The sequence below is a fragment of the Festucalex cinctus genome, chromosome 2 (genome assembly GCF_051991245.1).
Source record: "Festucalex cinctus isolate MCC-2025b chromosome 2, RoL_Fcin_1.0, whole genome shotgun sequence".
Lineage (NCBI taxonomy): Eukaryota > Metazoa > Chordata > Actinopteri > Syngnathiformes > Syngnathidae > Festucalex > Festucalex cinctus.
The window spans coordinates 19,709,617-19,731,707 of record NC_135412.1 but is presented as its reverse complement, the minus strand read 5'-3'; the positions used below and the strand labels follow the sequence as shown (position 1 = coordinate 19,731,707).

General features: G+C 37.2%; 1 protein-coding gene across 3 annotated transcripts in view; it reads left to right on the top strand.

Annotated features, from left to right (window-relative positions):
• The window catches only part of cacna2d3a (calcium channel, voltage-dependent, alpha 2/delta subunit 3a), a 123,666-nt gene that overhangs the window by 56,394 nt on the left and 45,181 nt on the right, over positions 1–22,091 (top strand). For 2 of the 3 annotated variants that reach the window (XM_077513573.1, XM_077513571.1), the window contains 7 exons: positions 458–547; positions 953–1,066; positions 4,820–4,898; positions 8,325–8,458; positions 10,013–10,030; positions 20,534–20,605; positions 21,714–21,794. In XM_077513573.1, coding sequence (XP_077369699.1) covers positions 458–547; positions 953–1,066; positions 4,820–4,898; positions 8,325–8,458; positions 10,013–10,030; positions 20,534–20,605; positions 21,714–21,794 — 588 coding nt within the window. The remainder of the gene's footprint in view (positions 1–457; positions 548–952; positions 1,067–4,819; positions 4,899–8,324; positions 8,459–10,012; positions 10,031–20,533; positions 20,606–21,713; positions 21,795–22,091) is intronic. The other variant, XM_077513572.1, reaches the window with a different exon arrangement.

Below are 22,091 nucleotides of genomic sequence, written 5' to 3'. Positions count from 1 at the left end.
GAGTGGAAAGTAAAGGTGGGGAGAAATAATACTTGAGGATGGTTACGGTGCAGCTGGAATGTTGATTGCCAAAAAATGAAAACGTGTTAAAATTGATTCCCTATTTAGTTGGGTAAATTAAAAATCAATAGAACAATTTTCAGGTGTATCAAAATTGAGACAGAGCACCATATAAAAATGCCCACCAGAGAGCTTTTTTTCCACAAGATACAACCAAACTGAAAATGGTAAACTGTAAATAAATGTTTTCCGTTTTACTTGGATTTATCTGTATGTATGTCAAGACAAACAACCGATACAAAAAAGTTCACATTTTATATTTCTAATGGCAGTTAAAAAAAAAAAAAAATATATATATATAATATAAACAAAAGACTTAAAAAATGTGTATGTAATTAAAGGGTTAGTTTGTTTGTTCAAATCTGTTTTGATGCAGTCCTTCCCAATTATTTTTCAGCATTTCCGGGAGCACCTCGACAAGCTGTTTGCTCAAGGCATCGGAATGTTAGATATTGCTTTAAGTGAGGCCTTCAATCTTCTCAGTGAGGTATGTACTATATGCTAATGTATTATCATTTCATACTACGATGCTGCAATTTTCTATCTGCAAAAGCACGTAGGCTGAAATATCATTATTCGGAAGAATTATCGTAGACGTGACAGAATACTCAATTTTCAGCAAATGGTTAAATAATAAGTAATACAGAAGTTACACTTTGAATGCAATTATTTTACCTCAGTAAACTAGTACGGCAACAGATATCCGTTTCAGTTTGATTAGTTGATGAAAGCTTATTAAAGATGCATTGCCTTCCGCGGTGGGAATCATTTTCAGTGCTGTATTTCACATGTTGATTTTCAATCAGTTTGCATTTGTGGTGCGGTGCTGCGCTGCTTGTGATATCCTCGAGTAACTCTTCCCTCCTTTCTCACTCGCTCCCTGTCTGCCCAGTTCAATGAGACCGGCAGGGGCAGTGAGTGTAGCCAAGCCATTATGTTGGTTACTGATGGAGCAGTGGACACGTACGATGCCATCTTTGCCAAGTTCAACTGGCCAGACAGGAAGGTAGTGTATTATAACACGCACACAACACATCATTGTCAGTATTGTGTTCAAGGGCAATTTCCTATTGAGGTCACCAGCAGCGGACTATGAATAGGTTTTGCATTTGAAAAAGTTGTGATTATCATAGATAAATATAGCCTTTTTTGGATTGCTGAAAGCCACATTGTCCCACCTGGCTCTGTACTTGGTACCGTGTGGCTTGAGAAATTAATATGTGTACACATCCTGTGCTCCTTTTGATAAGTAAAGTCTCTGAAAAGTGAAAGTAAATATGTCATCTCAGGGCTCCAGATTGCCCGTACCCCTTTAATGGTGGCATTTTGCTCCTAACATTTGAGACAGTGTGATTACATTTCTCATCTACTTGTGCCCATTCGACCAGTACATTTGCTGATATTTCTAAAAAAATACTATTCTTGATTATTTTTTTGTTGCTGCTCCATTAGTAATAGAGCGAAAATGAGTGGAGTGAATATTTAATTAACAAGTTGGTTTACTGTGTGACCCTAAATGTTCTGCTTGTGCACCTAAAATTTCAGTTAGGGGCCACTGTGCTCCAAGGAAAGAAAGAAAAGAAAAAAAAGTTATTCTGGAATGTCACAATTTGACACAACAGCAACTGCCAATTTTTAGTGATAAAAAAAAATAAATACATCACCAAGTATGAAAAGTGAGGCTTCAAATTGTGAAAAATAAAGCAATTCTCTGTTTTCTCGGACGCTATAGGTGTGTGCGCAAAATACTCTGAACCACACAGTGCTCAACTGACAATCAAAAAAAAAAAATACTACTATGACTTGGAAAAATGGATGCCATGTCGTCATGCATCTTTCTTACACGTACACATAACTGCATGTTTGAGCTGCAAAAATATCTATAACCCGCTAACATGCATGCGACAATTGCATCAGGTAAGCGTTGATAGAAATGAGGCCACTCAAGCTCTTCCCATGCGGGTGTTGTTGGTCCACAGTGTGAACCCCCTCACCGGCTTCTGACTGCTGCCTCAAGGCTGAGGAGCAATGAGAAGTGGAAAAGGTTCTTATAGTTCAATTTATAAAATGCCCTGCTGATAATAGAAGTCTTCAGTCACTGTCGCTCTACAGAGATTCTCTCCCTCTTCTATTGTCACTTTTTTTTTTTAACTTCAGTCTCACAATCACACCTAGTCGCTTTGTATCAGACCGGAAATGACTTTTTAGTAGTATTTGCACCAGTAATTGTAAATCTTAATCGTGAAGTCTTCTCAGAAATCACGCCCATAGGCTTCAAGTAAAGAAATGTACTTTTGCATTTATGTTGTAAATATTTGAAAGGGTATTCGTGATGTGCATTCAGGTGGGTTGGAGTTTGCATGCTGCAACTGCTTGTTTGTATTTGTGCGGCATTTTGTACTGCAGTCAACCACTTTCATATTTAATAAGTGGCCGCTGTAATTTGACCCATCAATGAGCAGTGAAGTGTACTTCTGAGACTTCTCTTATCTATAGGCCTCCATGGAGCAACTATAAACATATTGGCACAGTGTGTGTTGACGATGTCATCCAAATGTTGCAAAGTTTGCATATGATAAATGTGTATTGTCCAGATGGCATAATTACTAGCAGCTGTTTTATAAAATACATCACAGCTAACAAATAAGCATCAATATCCTTACTAAATAGATATTATAGACTAATTTATTTGCTATTGCGGTCAGACAATACCTATAGGTCTATATGATACATCAGAGTGATGAATCTATTTTGGAGGCAAACCTCAAGAGAAGAAAAGAGTCGAATAAATGTATGTCACACTTATTTCAAGAGCAGCCTTTCAAAATAGGATAAACAAACACTCTCATTCAAACGTGTTGTGCCCCATTCAGTAGACACACCAGCATACACGCACGCACACGCACACACATAAGCAGGCACATGCTGTCAGGGTAAACAAAGGCAGTGAAATATACAGGCTTGGGTGCTATGACAGACGCACCCCTGAAGGCTTGCATTTGGTCCAATCTGGCAAAGCATGCACTCAACTTAACTCAACTTTATTTATAAAGCGCTTTAAGAACAGGCATTGCTGTATACAAAGTGCTGTATATAAACATAAATATCGGTTGCGCAGTAAAGAATAAGGTAAAAAAAACAAAAAACAAAAACAAAACAAAAAACAAGAGCAAATCAAACATTTTTGAAGGGTGAATACAATTATTTTTTTTTTTTTTTTTTTTTTTACATCAGTAAATTAATAAGAAGTAGGCGAGTGAATAAATAAATAAATAAATGCATAAATAAGTAGACTAAAACATTAGGGATAGACAGATTATCGGCTGGGCCGATTATCGGTGCCGATATTCAGCATTTTGAGAAATATCGGCATTGGCCGTTTTGAAGAATCATATGGCCGATAATAGATCCATTTTTTTTTTTTTAAGTGTTAACTTCAGGTAACTAATTTAAATGTAAATAAAAAAAATAAAAAGTTTTTATTTTCATTTTTGTCGACCCTGGGAACTCTCTGCACCTTCTGTTTTTGATTGAAATTAAAACTAAGATAAGTAAAAATTTAATACTTTGGATATTTTGAAATTTTGGAAGACTTTTATTTTGTGTAGAAAATAATTGTTTGTTTTTATTTAACTTTTAAAAACATGCTACTGCGCCTGGGAGATCCCAGAACTCGTCTATTGACTAAGATTTTGGAAAATAACAAACAAACAAAAAAAAATTACAAATATTTTACTAACCCTAAAAGTTGCTCAATAAACATATGCTTTAAAAAAAAAAAAAAAAAAAAAAAAAAAAGATAAGAGCTGGAGTTTGTATTTTTTCCAAATTTTGATGTCCCTTTTTAGTGAAAATGAATATCGGCTCCAAATATCGGTTATCGGCATCCTTCACTACTAATAATTGGTATCGGTATCGGGCCCAAAAAAACCTTATTGATCTATCTCTACTAAACATCAAATTTAGACATACCACAAAACACCAGGAACAAGTCTCATGGTGCGCCAAAAGCCAAAGAATACAGATGTGTTTTAAGACATGTTTTAAAAGAGGATAAAGAGGGGGATTGCCTAATATTTAGTGGAAGGTCGCTCCAAAGGGAGGGACCGGCAACAGCAAAGGCTCGATCTCCTCTAAGCCTCTGCTTAGCCCTCGGTACCTCCAATTGAGTCTGGTCTGCTGACCTGAGTCACCGGGCAGGTGTGTAGGGGTGCAAGAGCTCAGCGAGATAAGGTGGGGCAAGACCATTTGCAAATTTGAAAACAATTTCACGGGCAGACAGTGACGAGATGCCAGGATAGGGGTTATGTGCTCCCTCTTACGGGCACCAGTAAGGAGACAAGCAGCAGCATTTTGGACAAACTGGAGACGCTGCAGGGACGATTCCAAAGTAAAGTGCATTACAATAATCCAGTCGAGAGGTAACAAGCACATTTACAGGCTATCCCTGTTGCGACTGATTTTGTATTGATGGTTATCAAATTACACAAAAAATTACGTCAATTTATGTCATTATTCCTCACTGATTAATTTTGTCTTTTGGGTTCTTACATATGATGTTAATTCATAACTAAAACTAAGTTTCATTGGGGGAAATCTGTTATTAAATCAACAGAACAGGCGTGCTAATCACTCGCATGCCACATAATGAACCCACCGTCTTGATTTGACTGCATTATCTTCCCCCTCGCTGGTGTGGTGGACCCTGTGGAAATATGATTAAGATGACTGACGGGTCCTATCTGCTGTCTTTCCACAGGTCCGCATATTCCCCTACCTGATTGGACGCGAGTCGGCCTTTGCAGATAATCTCAAATGGATGGCATGTGCTAACAAAGGTGTGATCGACATACTTTGTTCACCCATTTAAATCTTTTTTTTTTTTTTTTTTTTGCTCAGAGAGCTTACAATGTCTTGACTTTGAGATACACATAAACATCTGTCATTGCACTTATTGTTTGGGCTTTGGTGTGTGGGTGTGTATACGTACTTTGAGGGTCTTCAAGGTGAGGATGAGCATGTATGCATGTACGTTTGAGTGTGTATTTTTTATGTTACTGCATACCTATGACCAGCCTCAACATTAAGGGTTCTAATATTCGTAGATGGTGCTGTTACGATTTTGCAAACCATTCCGTTGGGCACCTGTTTATTATTTTTTGTTTGTTATTTTCGGTATGTGGATTCCCCGTCAGAAAGCTACCCCATTCTCCAGCATCCAATGCACTTGTTCAGGAATTATAGAGGAGTTCAAATTAATTGATTAATGGACAACTCATTATTGGATCATTCAGAAATCAGCAAGGAACTTCTAGAGTCAGTTGGCTGCACTGAGATAAAAGGAGATGAATGATTTTGCATGCTCTACTTTTCATCCATCCATCCATTTTCTTAACCGCTTGCTCCTCACAGGGGTCGTGGGGGTGCTGGAGCCTATCTAGCTGGCTTCGGGAAGTAGGCGGGGTACAGCAAATAGGGGTTGTATAGGAGGGGTTGCCAGCAAATCGCAGGCTCTACTTTTCAATTATTTGTAAAAAAAAAAAAAAAAAAAAAAAAAAGAAGTTTAAAAACATCATATAAATTTCATTCCGATTCCCACAAAAAAAAAAAAATGTGTGAAGATTGTCTTCACAAAAATCAAAAATCATATCTCTATCTGATTTGCTGGTTTCTGGTATATCCCGCCTATGACCTGCAGACAGCTGAGACAGGTTCCAACATACCCGCGACCTTCGTGAGAATAAGCGGTTGATAATGGATGGATATTTGAAGGCTGAAATGTGGCAAACGGTCAAAAAGTTCAAGGCGAGCTAACACTTTCATAAGGCGCTGTACATGCAGCTTGGAACTGAAACTGACACAACCTGTTAGTCACTCATGGGAGGGAGCTGATGCACTTGTACCTGAAGCACGTGTTTGAATTGCACACAAGAGAGGAAAAACTCCACATTTTGCATTTCACCACCCACTCCCCCACTTCCTTAACCTCCTGACTACCAGCAATTCAAATTTGTCCTCTGTAGTGGACCTTTTTAAACCTGAATATCTCCCACCCAATGCATACGTTTTAATTAACTCCTTTTGTGCTCTGGAGAGGACATTCAGAGCTTTCCAATGATTGCCAAATGTGTAAGAGTGGGGCTGTTTCTACCTTTGAATGCATCATAAAAGAAAATGGCTTCCCTCATTGCAAGCACTTTTTCAGGAAGAGGAAAAGTAAGTGTACACTTATTATTGAACAAATTTAGCCTTTAAATGTTGTTAACATGTTTTCCATCAGACTCTTAAGAACACATTAAAGTATTGTTTGAATTATTTTAACTGTATTTGAGCCTAGCATTTAAGTTTTAAAACATGTCCTCTGTAGTGGACACATCATAGCTTAAACATAAAAAGTTTTTTTTTTCCAAAAATGTCTCAGTATTCCAGTTACTTCACAAAGATTGGGGAATATCAAAATAAAAATGATTGGACAATATATTTTTTTTTCCTGGTAGTCAGGAAGTCAAGACAGGAAAATTCATGCATATTGCAGACAATAGCAAATGTCATGCTAATCTCATAGTTAGACTGTGCTGGAGTATTTTATTGTTATTCTATTTGTTTAATTATAGGCAAAATTCTACCAAAGAGTTGGTTATTTAAAATTTATGTACTTAATAATAAGGCCTACACAGAATTAAGACTAGTTACACTCATGCCATACTTGTGTGCAGCATGTGTGTATTCTCGCTAACGTCTGGTACCACAAAAGGTCCACTAGAACATATTTCTCTCATCATGATCAGTTCATACCGCTGTTCTCCTTTACCAATGACAGGTATAGCATGTCACTGAAAGCAGGGAGGATTCTTTTTTTTTTTTTTTGCTCCCCACCTCTTCTCGCTTTCCCTCGTGGCTCAGCCTGAAGGACGCCCTTAGGCCTCCGGAGGGACCAGTCATTCTTCACTCAGCGCCTTGATAAACGATGCTGCTTCAGTGAAGCAGCTTGTGTTGTGCCTTATGTGAGCCCTTCAGTGTGCGTTGTAACCAACTACCTGGTTGAATAATAGTTGGATCCCACAAAAGAACGAGGATATGGTTCATTTTGATACTATTTCATGCTGCTTTAATACATTTTATTTCAACAATGATTGCATTCTCTACCTGTTGCCCAAACAGTTTTGGTTATTGTTGAAGTTTTGACTGACTTTTGCCCATCACTCATCGCTGTTATGCATTAGTCTGGGCTCCTCTGACGCTGGCCACTTTCTCCGTGTGGAATAAAGGTCACTGCCTGGACCCATGACCCCAAAATCTATTTCTTCTAGCTATGTTTTTCTCCTTGACTGCCTGATGGTGATGGTGACAGTTTTGCTTTCACGGACGGGTGGAAATATGCTCACTTTCCTTTCACTTGTTGTCCGCGTCACTTTTTGTCCTCCCAGTCTGACTTACTGCTTTCCTGATTCCTTTTGGCCCGCATGTTGAGATAACAGTGCATTCTCTCCTCATTATCGTCATATGAAATAGCATCACATTTGGATTAAATGAAACCGTTTTTGCATAACATTTACATAACACTTACTGTAGCTTTCCCCGAGCCCATGCTGGTTTTCTTTTCACTTGTGCTCGACTGCAGGAATCATGTCGCGATTGCGTGAACATGCTTCATCTCAAAACTGTCGGCCGCCTGCTGAACTGTATTTCAGATGCAATTCCGTAAAATGCAAGAGATGGTTCTGAAAACATTTTGATACTTTTTTCAAGGATAAATACAAGTCTTTTTTTTTTTTAATGACATACTTGAATTTTCATCCATGTTTGAAGTGTGAGTGGTAAAGTGAAGAGAAGCAGTCAGTTCAAACTACAGCATCCATCCATCCATTTTATTGACCACTTTTTCCTCACAAGGGTCGCGGGAGCCTATCTCAGCTGGCTTCGGGCAGTAGGCGGGGTACACCCTGAACTGGTTGCCAGCCAATTGCAGGGCACACAGACACGAACAGCCATCCACTCACAAGCACACCTAGGGACAATTCGGAGCGTCCAATTAACCTACCATGCATGTCTTTGGAATGTGGGAGGAGACCGGAGTACCCGGGGAAGACCCACGCAGGCAAACTCCACCCAGGAAGGCCGTAGCCTGGACTCGAACCCAAGTCCTCAGTACTGAGAGGCGGATGTGATAACCAGTCATGCACCATGCCGCCCCAAACTGCAGTATATTATTGATAATTATATTGGTAATTCTGAGGAGTTTCTTCTTTAACTTTTCCCGACAGGTTACTTCACTCAAATATCCACACTAGCAGATGTCCAGGAGAATGTGATGGAGTATCTCCACGTGCTGAGTCGTCCCAAGGTGATCGACAGGGAGCATGATACAGTTTGGACTGAGGCCTACATTGATAGCACTGTAAGTTGCTTTTACACGATCCGTCAAAGAACCCTATCAACTGTTTTTCTTTTTTTTTTATATAACACCTTACCTCGCTTCTGTGGGTTTTAAAAAGTGCACATTTACTTCTTTTTTTTATTGTGGAGGGAAAAGAAGCGATGTATTCACACTCCATTTGTTTGTGTCGCAACATGTGAAAGTGTTGTTTGTGTGTCTCTGGGTTGTTTGGAGATGTTGTATACGGTACAAAATAACTCTTGACATCCATTGCTCTTTTGCTTTACTTATAGATGACCTGAGCTACAGTAAGTCGTCTAATCACTCTATCGCTGCCTTAGGGCCGAAACCTCATAAGTCATAATTTGGAAATTTCCGTATTTTTTCAAACATTTTGGTCAGTCCTTGTGTGGGTGTCATTTTTACAAATTGTTGACCAAATCTAAAGTGTTGAAAATGGCTTGCTTTCTTTGATGATGCATTTTGGGGGGAAAAAAAAGAAAAAAAAAGTTGTTTTTAGGATCTCCTGAAAAGTGATGAATATTTGTTATTTGCAAAATCAGTTAAGTGAACAGCTACAATGTCAGATCCAGATCCTGTACAACATGATTTAATCCCATTTTATATCATTTTAATATAAGATGATTTTAAATTTTAAAATGATTTCTATTAACACAATGATCTAATGTTTTTCTCTTCATATGAGGTAAGGACATCAAAGTGAGGATTTATACCAAAACAATACCTGTCCATGTCATTGTTATTATATTGGTTAAAGGGATACTGTACTTGACTTACTGAACCATTTTCAGCAGTAAAAAGTTAATATTTTGCCCAGAATGAATTTGATAACTTCATTATTTTTCTTGTACAATTAATAACTTTAAAAATTAAATTGTCAACTGAAGATGAGATCACCTGTGCTGAGGAAGTAGGCAACGACCAATCATGGCTCAGTTTGCTGACCAAACCAAGAAAACAGGTGAGCCATGAATTGTTGTTACCTACTTCCTCAGCACAGGTGATGTCATCTTCAGTCGACAGCAAGTGGAAAAAGTAATGTTTTAAGGTGTTAATTGTACATGAAAAATAATAAAGTCACCAAATTCATTCTGGACAAAATATTAACTTTTTGCTCTGATCACAACTACCCAGTAAATGAGAGTATATTCTGCCTTTTGCCCAAAGTCAGCTGGGCTGGGCTTCACCCTGATCCTGACTAGGATACGTAGTATTAAAATAGATTAATACATATCCTTCATGTGCAAAAAAAAAACTACAAATATATTTAATAGTCAGCATGAAGTCGTTATACTTCATTCATAAACTCTTATGTTCTTTAGTCACACATTTTGAACAATTCTGATTTCATTGTTTCTGTGTGTAATGCAATATCTGTTCAAATATGGTTGGATGAGTTTGGCTAGAATGCCTTAAGTCCACCAAACACTTCTTTTGTGTTCATTTCTTCTGGATGAATGAGGGGGTCACTGGCATGATTTCTGTCACCAATCTCCCCAAAAAGCAGTGACCTCTCCTGTCCTCTTCCTCTTTTTCCACTTGAACTGGCCTTAGCTCCCTCAAGCGCAAAAGGTAAATACAAATTGTCCTTTGAGATTGTCGTTGTGCTGTGTTGTGATGTGCTGTCTTGAGGCCTGTGCGGTCATATGATTGCGTGGTCGTGCAATATGATTTTGGTCTCAGATTCCACAACATTAAGACAGCATAGTTGGAGGAACATCACATGAGGTGTCTTACTGTGACTTTAGGCTGTTGTTTTTGAAGCATTCCTTGTGCTTGTTGTTGGCAAAGTCTCTCTTGCATGCTTGGCCAAAGATGCAAACACATCTTTACAAATGCTTCACTTTTATTCGTCAGTGGTGGTGCAAGGTCAGGCATGCATGACCGTTTTAGGGGCTTGCATTGTGACCATAATCATTATTATTATTATTATCATGCATAGCATTTTGATGTGAAAACACGCCTGTTTGTGGCATTTGTCTCGGTCGGATTTTCTGAAATAACTTCAATTTTAACAGTCTGAATAGAAATGCAACATCCCATAATGACTGGTGGGATGATCTGCACTGATGCTTTTGTTTCTTTAAACCATTTTGGTGTAATATTTGATGACACCATTAATATGAACTGGGAATAGAATCCCATGAGGCAGTTGGCAGTCATTTCACACCGTTAGAGTAATAGACACCAGAGCAGCTTAGCAGAAATAACAAATAGATGCAGTATTGTGGTTGTGATTACTTCAATCACAGCTCTGGCCGTGGTGCTTTTTTGTGTAAACAAACGTGAAATAGACAAAGTCATTGAGACTTCCTGCAGAGCTGTGGTGTCTAAAATGTATTCAACAGTGACTGACTCAGAAAAAAATAATGGCTAATAATTTTTCTCTCGATAATTAGTTTTGCCCCATCTCAGCAGACTAATGTGACAAGGTTGGACTGATTTGGATAATGATTTGGACTTTGATCTTTTCAAGTCATCCATGTGGCCATGCAAGACAGTGAAACAGCCTGGACAAAAAAAAAGTGTTAGTAATCCAAAGGGGAATTCTAGCATCCCGGATCTTACATTATAATATATTAATATACCTGTAATATCAAAATGTATAAAAATTTTTTTTTTTTTTTTTTGTACATTTATTTGAACATATAAACAGATGAACAGCAGAAATAAAACAGAAAACAACAACAATCAAAAGAGAAGAAAATCCCAATAAAATAATCATTCAATCAATCATAACTTACATGTTCAAAAGGGAGTAGGAAGAAGTTAAAAACTTATCTAGTCCTACCCCTTTTACTCAATATATTTAAACTTATTTCATTATTAATACAATTTTAATTGACTAATTATTAAAAAAATAAAAAATAAAAAAATAATAATAATAATAAATGATATATATAATCCAAGTTATATATATATATATACATATACACATATACATACATACATATACACAAGTGCACTTAACATATTCACATTTACCAAAAACATATATACATAAATTTACTAAACATATACCATAATACCTATCTAGATCATTTACACATACATGTACATTTTTCATATTCTGGTCTGACATAGATAATTTTTTTGAACTTTACTTTTAAACATTTTTTTAAACTCCAGCATTGAGTCACAATTTTTCAGAGCAATTTCCAGATGATTCCACAGATCAACACCTTTTACAGATACACACCTTTGCTTAATATTTGTTCTTATTTTGGGTTTTTTGTACACACTTGTACCCCTTATATCATAAGGACTGTGTCTAATTTCAAATAACTTCTGAGTACTGTGGCAGAGTAAATTGTTATAAACTTTATACATTATTTGTGCTATTTTAAAATCCACCAAGTCATAAAATTTCATTGCATTTAATTTAATAAATAGTGGATGTGTTGGTTCTGTATATTTTGATCCATTAATAATTCTTATAGCTTTCTTTTGCAATTTGAAAACGGTGTTAGTATTTGTTTTATATGCCATTCCCCATAATTCTACACAATAGGTCAAATATGGTAATAATAATGAACTATATAATATATATAATGATTTCATGTTTAAAACATCCTTACTTTTATAGAGTATCCCTATAATTTTTGACATTTTCCTTTTAACAGTTTCTATGTGTGGCTTCCAACATAATTTATCATCGATAATAACTCCAAGGAATTTATTTTCATTCACCCTTTCTATTTCAATTGAATTCACCATAATTTTAACTTGATGAGTGATTTGTCTAGTGCCAAAAACTATGAACTTGGTTTTATTTAAATTCAATGATAATTTATTTACATCAAACCATTTTTTTATTATATTCAATTCATACTCCACAGTAGTCAGAAGCTGCTTCAGGTTTTCTCCTGAACAATAGAAAGTTGTATCATCAGCAAATAAGACACTTTTCAATATTTTTGAGACATAGCAAATATCATTTATGTACAGTATAAATAATTTAGGGCCAAGCACAGACCCTTGGGGAACTCCATGAGTGATCTTCATGTGTTCTGATTGTACATTATTAAACTGCACATACTGATATCTATTTTCCAAATAACTTTTCATCCACTTATAAGCTAAACCTCTTATTCCATATTTATTTAATTTATTCATTAATATAGAATGATCTATAGTATCAAAAGCTTTTTTTAAATCCATAAAAATCCCAACAGTAAATTTTTTATTATCTATTTCGGTAGATATTGCTTCTACAAGCTCCATGACTGCCATTGAGGTGGTCCGTTTTTCTCTAAACCCATATTGGGTTTCACTTAAGAGCTTATGTTTCTCAATAAAATTATCCAATCTATATGAAAATAATTTTTCTAGAATTTTTGAGAACTGTGGCAACAATGATATTGGTCTGTAGTTATTAAACGTGTGTCTTTCTCCACTTTTATGAACAGGAATGACTTTGGCTATCTTCATTTTTGATGGAAATATACCAGTTTTAAATGATAAATTACAAATATATGTAAAAGGTTGTACAATATATTTCATAATACTTTTAACTAATGTCATATCAATGTTAAGACAGTCAGTAGACTTTTTATTTTTTAATGTTTTCACAACATTTAATACTTCTATATCATTAACATCATTAAGAAACATTGTGGATGAATTATTTACAATGTTCTTATCTATTTCACGTTTGTTTCTTGGCTCTGGGATTTTGTTTGCCAAGTTACTGCCCACGTTAACTAGATATTCATTAAAATTATTAGCTATGTCAGAAATTTCATCAATTACCATATCGTTATCTTTTATAAAATATTGTGGAAAATTTGTTTTTTTAGAACTTTTTTTAATTACATGATTTAGTGTTTTCCATATTTCTTGTGTATTGCTTTTATTCTGTTCTAATAATTCATGGTAATAATCTTTCTTTCTTATTCGAATAATATTTGCTAATTTATTTTTATAGATCTTGTACTTTGTTTCAGCTTCCACAGTTCTCAATTTAATAAATCTTTTATATAAATTATTTTTCTTTTTGCATGCATTCTGTATTCCCTTCGTCATCCATGTCTTATTTGGACCTTTATACTTTCTTGTAATTTTAATTGATGGACAATGTTTATTATATAAAGAAATAATGGTTGACTGAAATTCACTATATGCAATATCAGGATCGTTATTTGAATAAACCTCAGACCAGTTGTGTTTCTCTAAATCCAACTTAAAGGCAGCCATGGAGCGTGTTGTTCTTACTCTAGTTTCAAATGTGTAAGTAGTCGGCTTCATTTTTTTATCAAAATAATCATAAAAAATTGCAAAGATCGGGAGGTGATCACTTATATCGTTAATAAGGAGTCCACTTTCTATTTTAAGGTCAATTTTATTTGTGAATATATTATCAATTAGTGTAGCTGTATCGATTGTTATTCTACTAGGTTTTATAATAACAGGAAATAAACTATTACTATACATCATATTTATAAAATCAGTTGTCTTCTGATGTCCATTAGGATTTAATAAATCAATGTTAAAATCACCACACAATATTCGCAATTTTTTATCATTTGTATAACTAAGGATATCTGTTAACTTATCGTTAAATGTATCAAGACATGATCCTGGTGTCCTATATATACAACTTATAATTACGTTTGATATATTTTTTATGTGAACTTCAATAGTTACACATTCCATTACATTATCCACAGTAGTAGTTAGATGTTCAATTTTACTACATTTGAAAACCTTATCAACATATATTGCAACTCCTCCTCCCCTTCTGTTTTCCCTATTCATTGTAAACAATTCATATCCTTCCATTTCTATATCGCTTATTTTCTCATTATCAAGCCATGTCTCTGATATGGCTATAATTTGGAATTTATTTATTTTACTCAAGCATTTTTTAATTTCTGTAAAGTTTTTATATAGACTTCTACTATTAAAATGTATGATTGAGAATGCACGAAAATCCTTACTTACATTTACATTGAATTGCTCATCAGTGTGGTACTCGCAGGCAAGGTCATAGTTGTTACTACATAAAAATTTATCTGGATCAATGCCATTTTCTGGATCAGATGTCTTATGTTCCGTATAATCAAATATTTGTAATTTTTTTGTGTTTGGGTATAGATTTTCCATTCTAGTATTTGTCAACTTTTCGTCATCAAGTGTACTGTGTCTTCCTTCATTTTATTGATGAGTTGTGTTGGTGCAAGTGTCTGGGTGTGCTTGTACGGGGATGAATTATAAGCTTGTCGTATTTTAGTTAGGCAATCTCTCCTCTTTCCCGTGCTGCTTTCATTTCTGGTATAAGTTCTTTCCGTTTTTTTCGAACAATATCAGTAAAATCCTCATTTATGTATATGTTTGTGCCCTTAAGATGTTTTGTTTTTTGTAGAATTTTTATTTTATCTTTGTACTTTTCAAATTTAACTGTAATTGTCCTGGGTCTGGTCCTCCCAGTTTCCCGTTTGCCAGTCCGATACACACGCTCCAATTCTATCTTGTCCTGAAATTGTAATTTATCTCTGAATAGTTTCATTACTTTATCTTCAGTGTCAGTCCATGTTTCTCCTGGTGATTCTTCAATTCCATCAATAATCAGATTGTTTCTTTTACACTGTCCTTCTAAATATTCCATTTTCTCATTTAAAATGATTAAACTGTCACATATTTTGTACATTTCAGTTTGCATGGTTTTACCGTTTTCAATGTGATTAATTTGAGTTGTTTTAAGATCATCCACCTCCTTTTGCGTATATTGCAGACTCCCCTTAACTTCTTGTAGTTCTCTGGTGATATTGTCAATGCGTGCATTAGTTGAATCCAGTATTATTTTAACAAATCCTTTAAATTGTTCCTGTTGTTGATTTAGGAGTGTATTGAAAAGTTCGTTTTGTTGTTGTAGCATTTTGTTTACCTGTGTGAGCGTTAAGTAGTCCTCCTCCGGTTTTGAGTCCTGTTTCTGTTTTGGTGGCATGTTGTTGTCCGAAGTATCCTGAGATTGAGGGGTCCCCCTCCTTCTCTTCCCCCTCGCCGTACTGCAGTCAACGTGTAAATGGCGAAAAACAACGATGCAGGCAAGCCCGTTGAACAAAACAGGCAAGCCCGCCAAGCAACAGCAACCGAGAGACGATCAGGCAAGTCCGGTGCGCAACGACGACGGCGGAATTGGGCAGGCCCGGCGTCGAGTAGCTGCGGCGGTCGATTCACCAGGCAAGCCCCGGTGCGTAGCGACGATGGCAGAGCTGGTCAGGCGCCGCGTCGAGAAGCATCGACCGTCAATCCAGCCGACGAACCCGGCAGGCAGCTGCAACCAGAGACCCCGGCCCGCCGAACAGCAGCGACGGCGAAACAGGCTGGCGGCAGCAGAACTGGTGGAACAGGCCCCCGAGCAGCGGCAACGGTTGTTCCGGCACGCAAGCCCGGCCAACAGTCCCGACGGCGGAACCAGAAGCTCCGGCCCGCCGAACGGCCGCGACGGTGGGACAGGCAAACAAGCACAGTGAGCACGGTGATGGCAGAACTCTGGCGTGTTAAAGGATTTAAAAACGTCGTAAATCAAACGTTGTGAATTAAAACTTACAGACACGGGCCCCGTAACAGGGCCCGGTGATGTAGTTTATCTCCATATAATTAATGTCGAGCAGCAAGGCAGCAGCGTCACTTCACCAGCAGCAAATAAAAGTAGTATTTGAGCTGCAAAAAGCAAGAAAATAAGTACACATTTTGGGTCTGAAATAGTCCAACTGTCAGTAATAAAGTGTTTGTGATGGCGATTGTGTCCCTTACTGGCCAGCTACTGATAAGATTTAAAGCCATATGGTCAGTGGAAAATCATTTTTGAGACTGTTTTCGAGCAGGTCACAGAGGTGAACATGAATTGGATGCTGGGTGCTGTCAAGGATGGACAGGATTGTTCCTGCTGCCACAGAGACCAAAGAGTCTAGTTTTGTGCCCACCACACCTGCACACCACATCCTGCCCAGCCTGTCCAGTTGTCCAATGGCAATTTATCACCTTTTTAACACTTCCTTCCCAACAAACTACAACAAAGAAAAGTAAACAGGCAACAACAGACTGGTGAAACCTCTGCAGCAGTTTATTAGGAGCACAACCTCCTCCGGACTACCAGATGACGTGTCCGTTCTTTCCTGTGGATGTTTTCTGGGTTATTAGCTGTATGCCATGTGGACATGGGTGAAGTTTTTCTGCTTCAAAAGTATGCTAACGGGTGGATTTTTTTGTCTTCTATTTTTCCTCATCTCAATCATCATCATCATCATTATCATCATCATGTCAGACGTATTTTTACAGTAATGGCGATTCTAATGCATACCTGTACATCAAATTAATAATAATAATAATAATAATAATAATATTATTATTATGGGTCACAGCAAATTTAAGCTTGGAGAAAGACCCACTAGGGTGTGTGACTGTATAAGGTCACCAAATTTATTATAAACAATTTTCATTATAAATTTTAGGCTTCACCATGTTAAATATGTCAGACCAAAACAGAATGTCTTAAAAAATACTTTAGATAAGTAAATTCTAGAAAGACTGTTTTTCTTTAAATAATAACAAGTACCCTGTTTATGTTAAGTGAAATCCATAAACTTAAATAATAAATAAAAAATAAAAATAATAATGTGTTAAGTCAAAAAGGGTTGTCTTTATTTTATTTTTTAATGAAAATAGAACCTTTAATGCTTAAATGTCTTTGTTCAAAAATGCACTTTCAATTAAGTATTGGCAGAACCAGTTGTCAACTTTATGTTAAGTGGGAATGTCGGAGTTTGTTGAGCATAACTGATACAATAACTTGTAATCTAATTTAGGTACTTTTATAATTAAGTAATGTGTAAAGTAACTAATATTTTCAAGATAACTATGGCAACGCTGCTTGCTAAAAGGTACCATTGTAGTGGAGCGTAATATTGATGACTCGCATGAGAGTCAATATTAACGTGTGGGGAAGATGTTGGAGCAAGGCGAGCACTTAAACATCATTTACTGTATGGCTAAGTCGATAGCTGTACAAAAGTGTCATTAATATATGTATATTAATTGCACTCTTTAATTTTAAAATTGATCATGACAGCTTTTAAGGAATTTCCGTATCTGGGCTGCCGTAAGCCCCTTTGCAGCATTGTGCACCATCCTGTCCTTGCACACCATCATTGAGCGCCGTCTCCACGGAAACTAAGGTCACCTCATCCACAAGCTCTTGCATTTGTCACGTGAATCTAGATTACAAGGTGTCCCCCTGAGACATGAAACTTGGTGTGTATCTGGGTTTTCAGAGGGATGCTGAAATGTTATTTGTGTCTCTAAGAGGAATTTTTTTTTAGCCCATGACCTCTCAGAAAAAGGGATAGGCATCAATTTCTGTCCTGCAAAGTACAATCTACCGCATCGAGCTAATTACTCACTCCAACTGTGTTCCTTATTGAGGTCAGAAGTTTACAGGTTTGGTCACAAGCTGTTAGTCAAGAGTGAATGGAACAAAAATCCTCCGCCTGCTGAGATCCACCTTCGGGTTCTTTTTCATTCTCCATTTTCAACACACCTTATTTGAGAGCTTTCGGAGAGAAACTCTGTAATGATTGTGCCTTTAAGCAAGTTGAGATAACAGGTCAAATTCTAGAATTTCGGAAGCATGGTGGTGGGTCTCATTAAGTTTGAAAGGATGGTCCTTCTTCTTCGTTGAGATTATGACAATGCAAATTGATGCATTTCCTCCCACGGGCAAGGCAAGTACTTTCACAGTGATTTTGACATTTAAATATGTCGCCTGTTGTCAATCTCCGTGCAGCTCCTTTTATCTACTTATTACACTTTTTTTCATTTCCTGGCATGGCAGAACAAGCCTGAATCCCACCAACCGAATTATCATTCAAGAACAAATCATGGGTAGCCAGTGAATGGAAACGCTCATCAACCGTTGATGAGAATACACATTAACTCCTAGTATTTACAGGCCTGTGATATATGATCCAATATACTGCACCTGAGCTTGGAAATAGATTTCTTATTTTTAGATGAGGTCCTATTCATCCCCCCACCCGCTTTGATCGATACCGTTTTTCCAGCAGCAAGGTTGTCCATTGTTGCAGCACTAGTACTTAGGTGTACTTCTTTCCCCCTTTGATGTCCAATACTGTGTCCACAGTTGCTATTATCATCTATCAAGGCTCAGGTCACTGCTTCTTTTTCGCTCGGTGTCTGATGGAGACAGGATGGATGCTAGCAGTTTCCTGTCATTACCTGTTATTGTTGGTGGTAAAATAGAGGTGGTGTTTTGAGGATGTGCAATCTGTTCAATAACACAATAGTTGTAAACGGATTGCTGCAGCAGGAACGGATAAACATTAACTGGGTCAATCACTATAAAGTGTCTTCAGTGTTCTCATCATAATGACTCAATCATCATGAAAATGTCGCAGAATAATGAAACTCTGAGGTATTATTACAAAGGGTCAAACATTTGTCCACATACAGTAAAATAAGTTGCAAAACAAAACAAAACAACTACATTGAATGTACATGATTTTGGCGGTTTACATCGTTTTATTGTCCAAAATATGTCATTCGATAAATTCAGTCATTTTGATCATGTACAGCATACTATTGAAAATTCTGCATGTGTCCCTGAATTTGCTGCCACTTAAAATAACCCACTGATGTTTTTATTGAAATTACTACCAGCATTTTGTCTAACTTCTATAGAGGCTGAAATAGTTGATAGTTTCAGAGTAAATGTTTATGCTTATGTTTTCTAATTGATTTGTATTATGTGTGTGATTGGATGTTGTCAAGTTTAACATGGCCATCCTGTCATAGTGAAATTGATTAAACACCTTTTATAAATTAAAAATGTTTTAGTTGAAAAACCAGGCCTTCCTGGGTGGCATTTGAATGTTCTCCCCGTGCCTGCGTGGATCTTCTCCGGGTAGTCCGGTCTCTTCCCACATTCCAAAGACATGCATGGCAGGTTAATTGGGCCCTCCGAATTGTCCCAAGGTGTGCTTGTGCGTGTGTGGATGGTTGTTTTGCTCTGTGTTTTGCGATTGGCTGGCAACCAGTTCAGGATGTACCCCGCCTACTGCCCGAAGCCAGCTGAGATAGGCTCCAGCACCCCCGTGACCCTTGTGAGGAGAAAGAGGTTAAAAAAATGGATGGATGGATGGATGGATGGATGGATGGATGGATATACGCAATTAGCTTGCCAACAGATTAATATTTCTAAGTGGAGGTCCAACATGTGCTCTTGAAATGCTAACAATGGCCAAGAATGTCCACCCTGTCATTGTCCACCCTGTCAACAAGTGTGCATATTTTGCTGTTTGCAAAAACTTTGCGTTCCCACGCAAAACATCTTTGCATTCCCTCGTAAAGATTGCGAGGGAACGCAAAGTTTTTTTTTTTTTTCTACCATGTCAACTTAGGGGCTCCGTACAAAGGCACCTTGTGATGATATCGGCTAGTTAGTTAGTTAGTTAGTTAGTTAGTTAGTTAGTTAGTTAGTTAGATTCATTGCAAGGACCAAAATGGCACAGGCATGTTTCCAAATAGAAGTGTTACTAAGCCCGGTGACAAGCTATTATGTACCCACAGAGGTAAAAAAAAAAATACTTAACTCTGCATGCTATTTAGTGGACGACCGTATAACACATTGTGAGCAGTCTCCACAACAAGCTTTCATCACGAAATTGAAGTTACAAGCGTAGACAGGCAGCCGCTGCAAAGATAAATATCTTAATTATTCCAGCAGTCCTGAGGGAGGAAAGATACTCACGTCCTAACTGGAAGCACTGCCTTTGGATAAGATTATTCTGAAGGAGATCAAAGACAGGCTGTGATTGAACATGTTTTAAGTCAAATAAGGAACATGAATAAAACATGTCATATAAGTTGGATGTAGCCTGAAGAAGATAATTACACACAGGTCCGCTATTTGGGGTATGATCTTAAAATAAGTGTCAATGGGCAACGTCATTTCTTATGAACCTACGGGCATTCAATTGTATTCCATTATTGCTTCCTTTCATTCTCCTCCTTCTGTCTTTTTCTGTCTCATTTACTCACTCAATATCTTTTTAGCTGGATGATGGTCAAGGTCCAGTGCTGATGACCACTGTGGCCATGCCAGTGTTTAGCACCAAGAATGAGACCGTAAGTATCCGTGCTATAATTTCAATATGACTCCCCTGGCAGGTTCCAGCAAATTGTGAAGTATTGTTAGCTCTTTCTTTGGCTGCGCTTTTTAGAATAAAAGGTTCCAGTCTTTGAATGAATGTTTGATCTTACAGGTCTAGCTACCATTAAATCATATGAATGCTTAAAAAAGTGCTTAGCCCTTCTCGCCTTGTCAAGAAAATCAAATTGAAATGTTCAGGCTATTTTCAACAATTGGTCCTTTCAGCATTTGTCTAGATGTCGCCTCAATTACATGTCAATCCATGAGCTCAACTCAATAGAATAGTGCAAAGTTGTAAAGCAAACTGCCTTGTACTCATACACTCAAAACCAGTTGGGGGGCACCTGTCAAATTGGGACGCCCAAACCCAAAAGTCCCTGAGCATGTCTTTCAAGTCTGCTTGTGTATGAAATGTGCTATACAAATAACGTTGCCTTGCCTCAAATGAGCACACTCTACCTGACTCATCGCCACACTGTACCAGCATGGTACACACGTAAAGACAATCGGGTTCCCCAGACGCTAAGAAGTATTTTCCAAAGCAAGTCTTCAGAAACACTTGGGTAACATTGCGACATATCCGAGAGTTTTGTTTCTTCTTTGTTTCGGAGCGCTCACATGATCATGCAACATTTCTGCCTCGGAGAACCTCGTTTCGAAATGATGATGGTATGAAGTGGTGGTCCCAGCTTGAGTAGCACCTTGTATAAGCCCGACCACTCTTTTTAAAAAGTTTGATTGATGCATAATCATCTTTATGTCCCCTGTTACATTTAAGTATTTCTACTGCTCCTCCTGTGAGGGGAGAATGACTCCACAAGGGGGCGCACACATTTGTCACTGTGTGCAGCCGCACGTTACAGTAACACACATTCTAGAAACCACCAGTGATGACAAGGTTAACTGTTAATTTAGTAAGATGCCAATAATAATAATAATAATAATAATAATAATAGTAATAATAGTTATGACTGCACATTTTTAGGAATGAAATTGTAGCTTACTTTCAAAGTGTGTTCTGTCAATAATCTTTTCAAATAATTCTCAAATGTTAACTTTTTGTATTTCATTCTGTGCTTTCAGCGTAACCATGGCATTTTACTGGGGGTGGTAGGAACAGATGTCCCTGTCTCGGAGCTACTCAAGACTATCCCTAAATACAAGGTATTAGATGCTATTATTATTTGTCCAAATCCCCAGTACAATTAGAGACTGCGTGCGGACATGGACGCAGTAATTGGAATAGCAAACTGTGGCGAGGATGAAAACGAGTTTGTTTTTTTTTCTTAGGTGTGATACTTATTGTTCTTGTCTTCTTGTTACAGTGCTGTAATTAAGTAAATTATACACCATGCACACCAGTGCTACTTGATACTTGTGGCTCCTATTAGATTTTGATGCATTATTTATATGTGGAGGCAATGTTCTATTTCATATAGTGGATGGATGGATGGATGGATG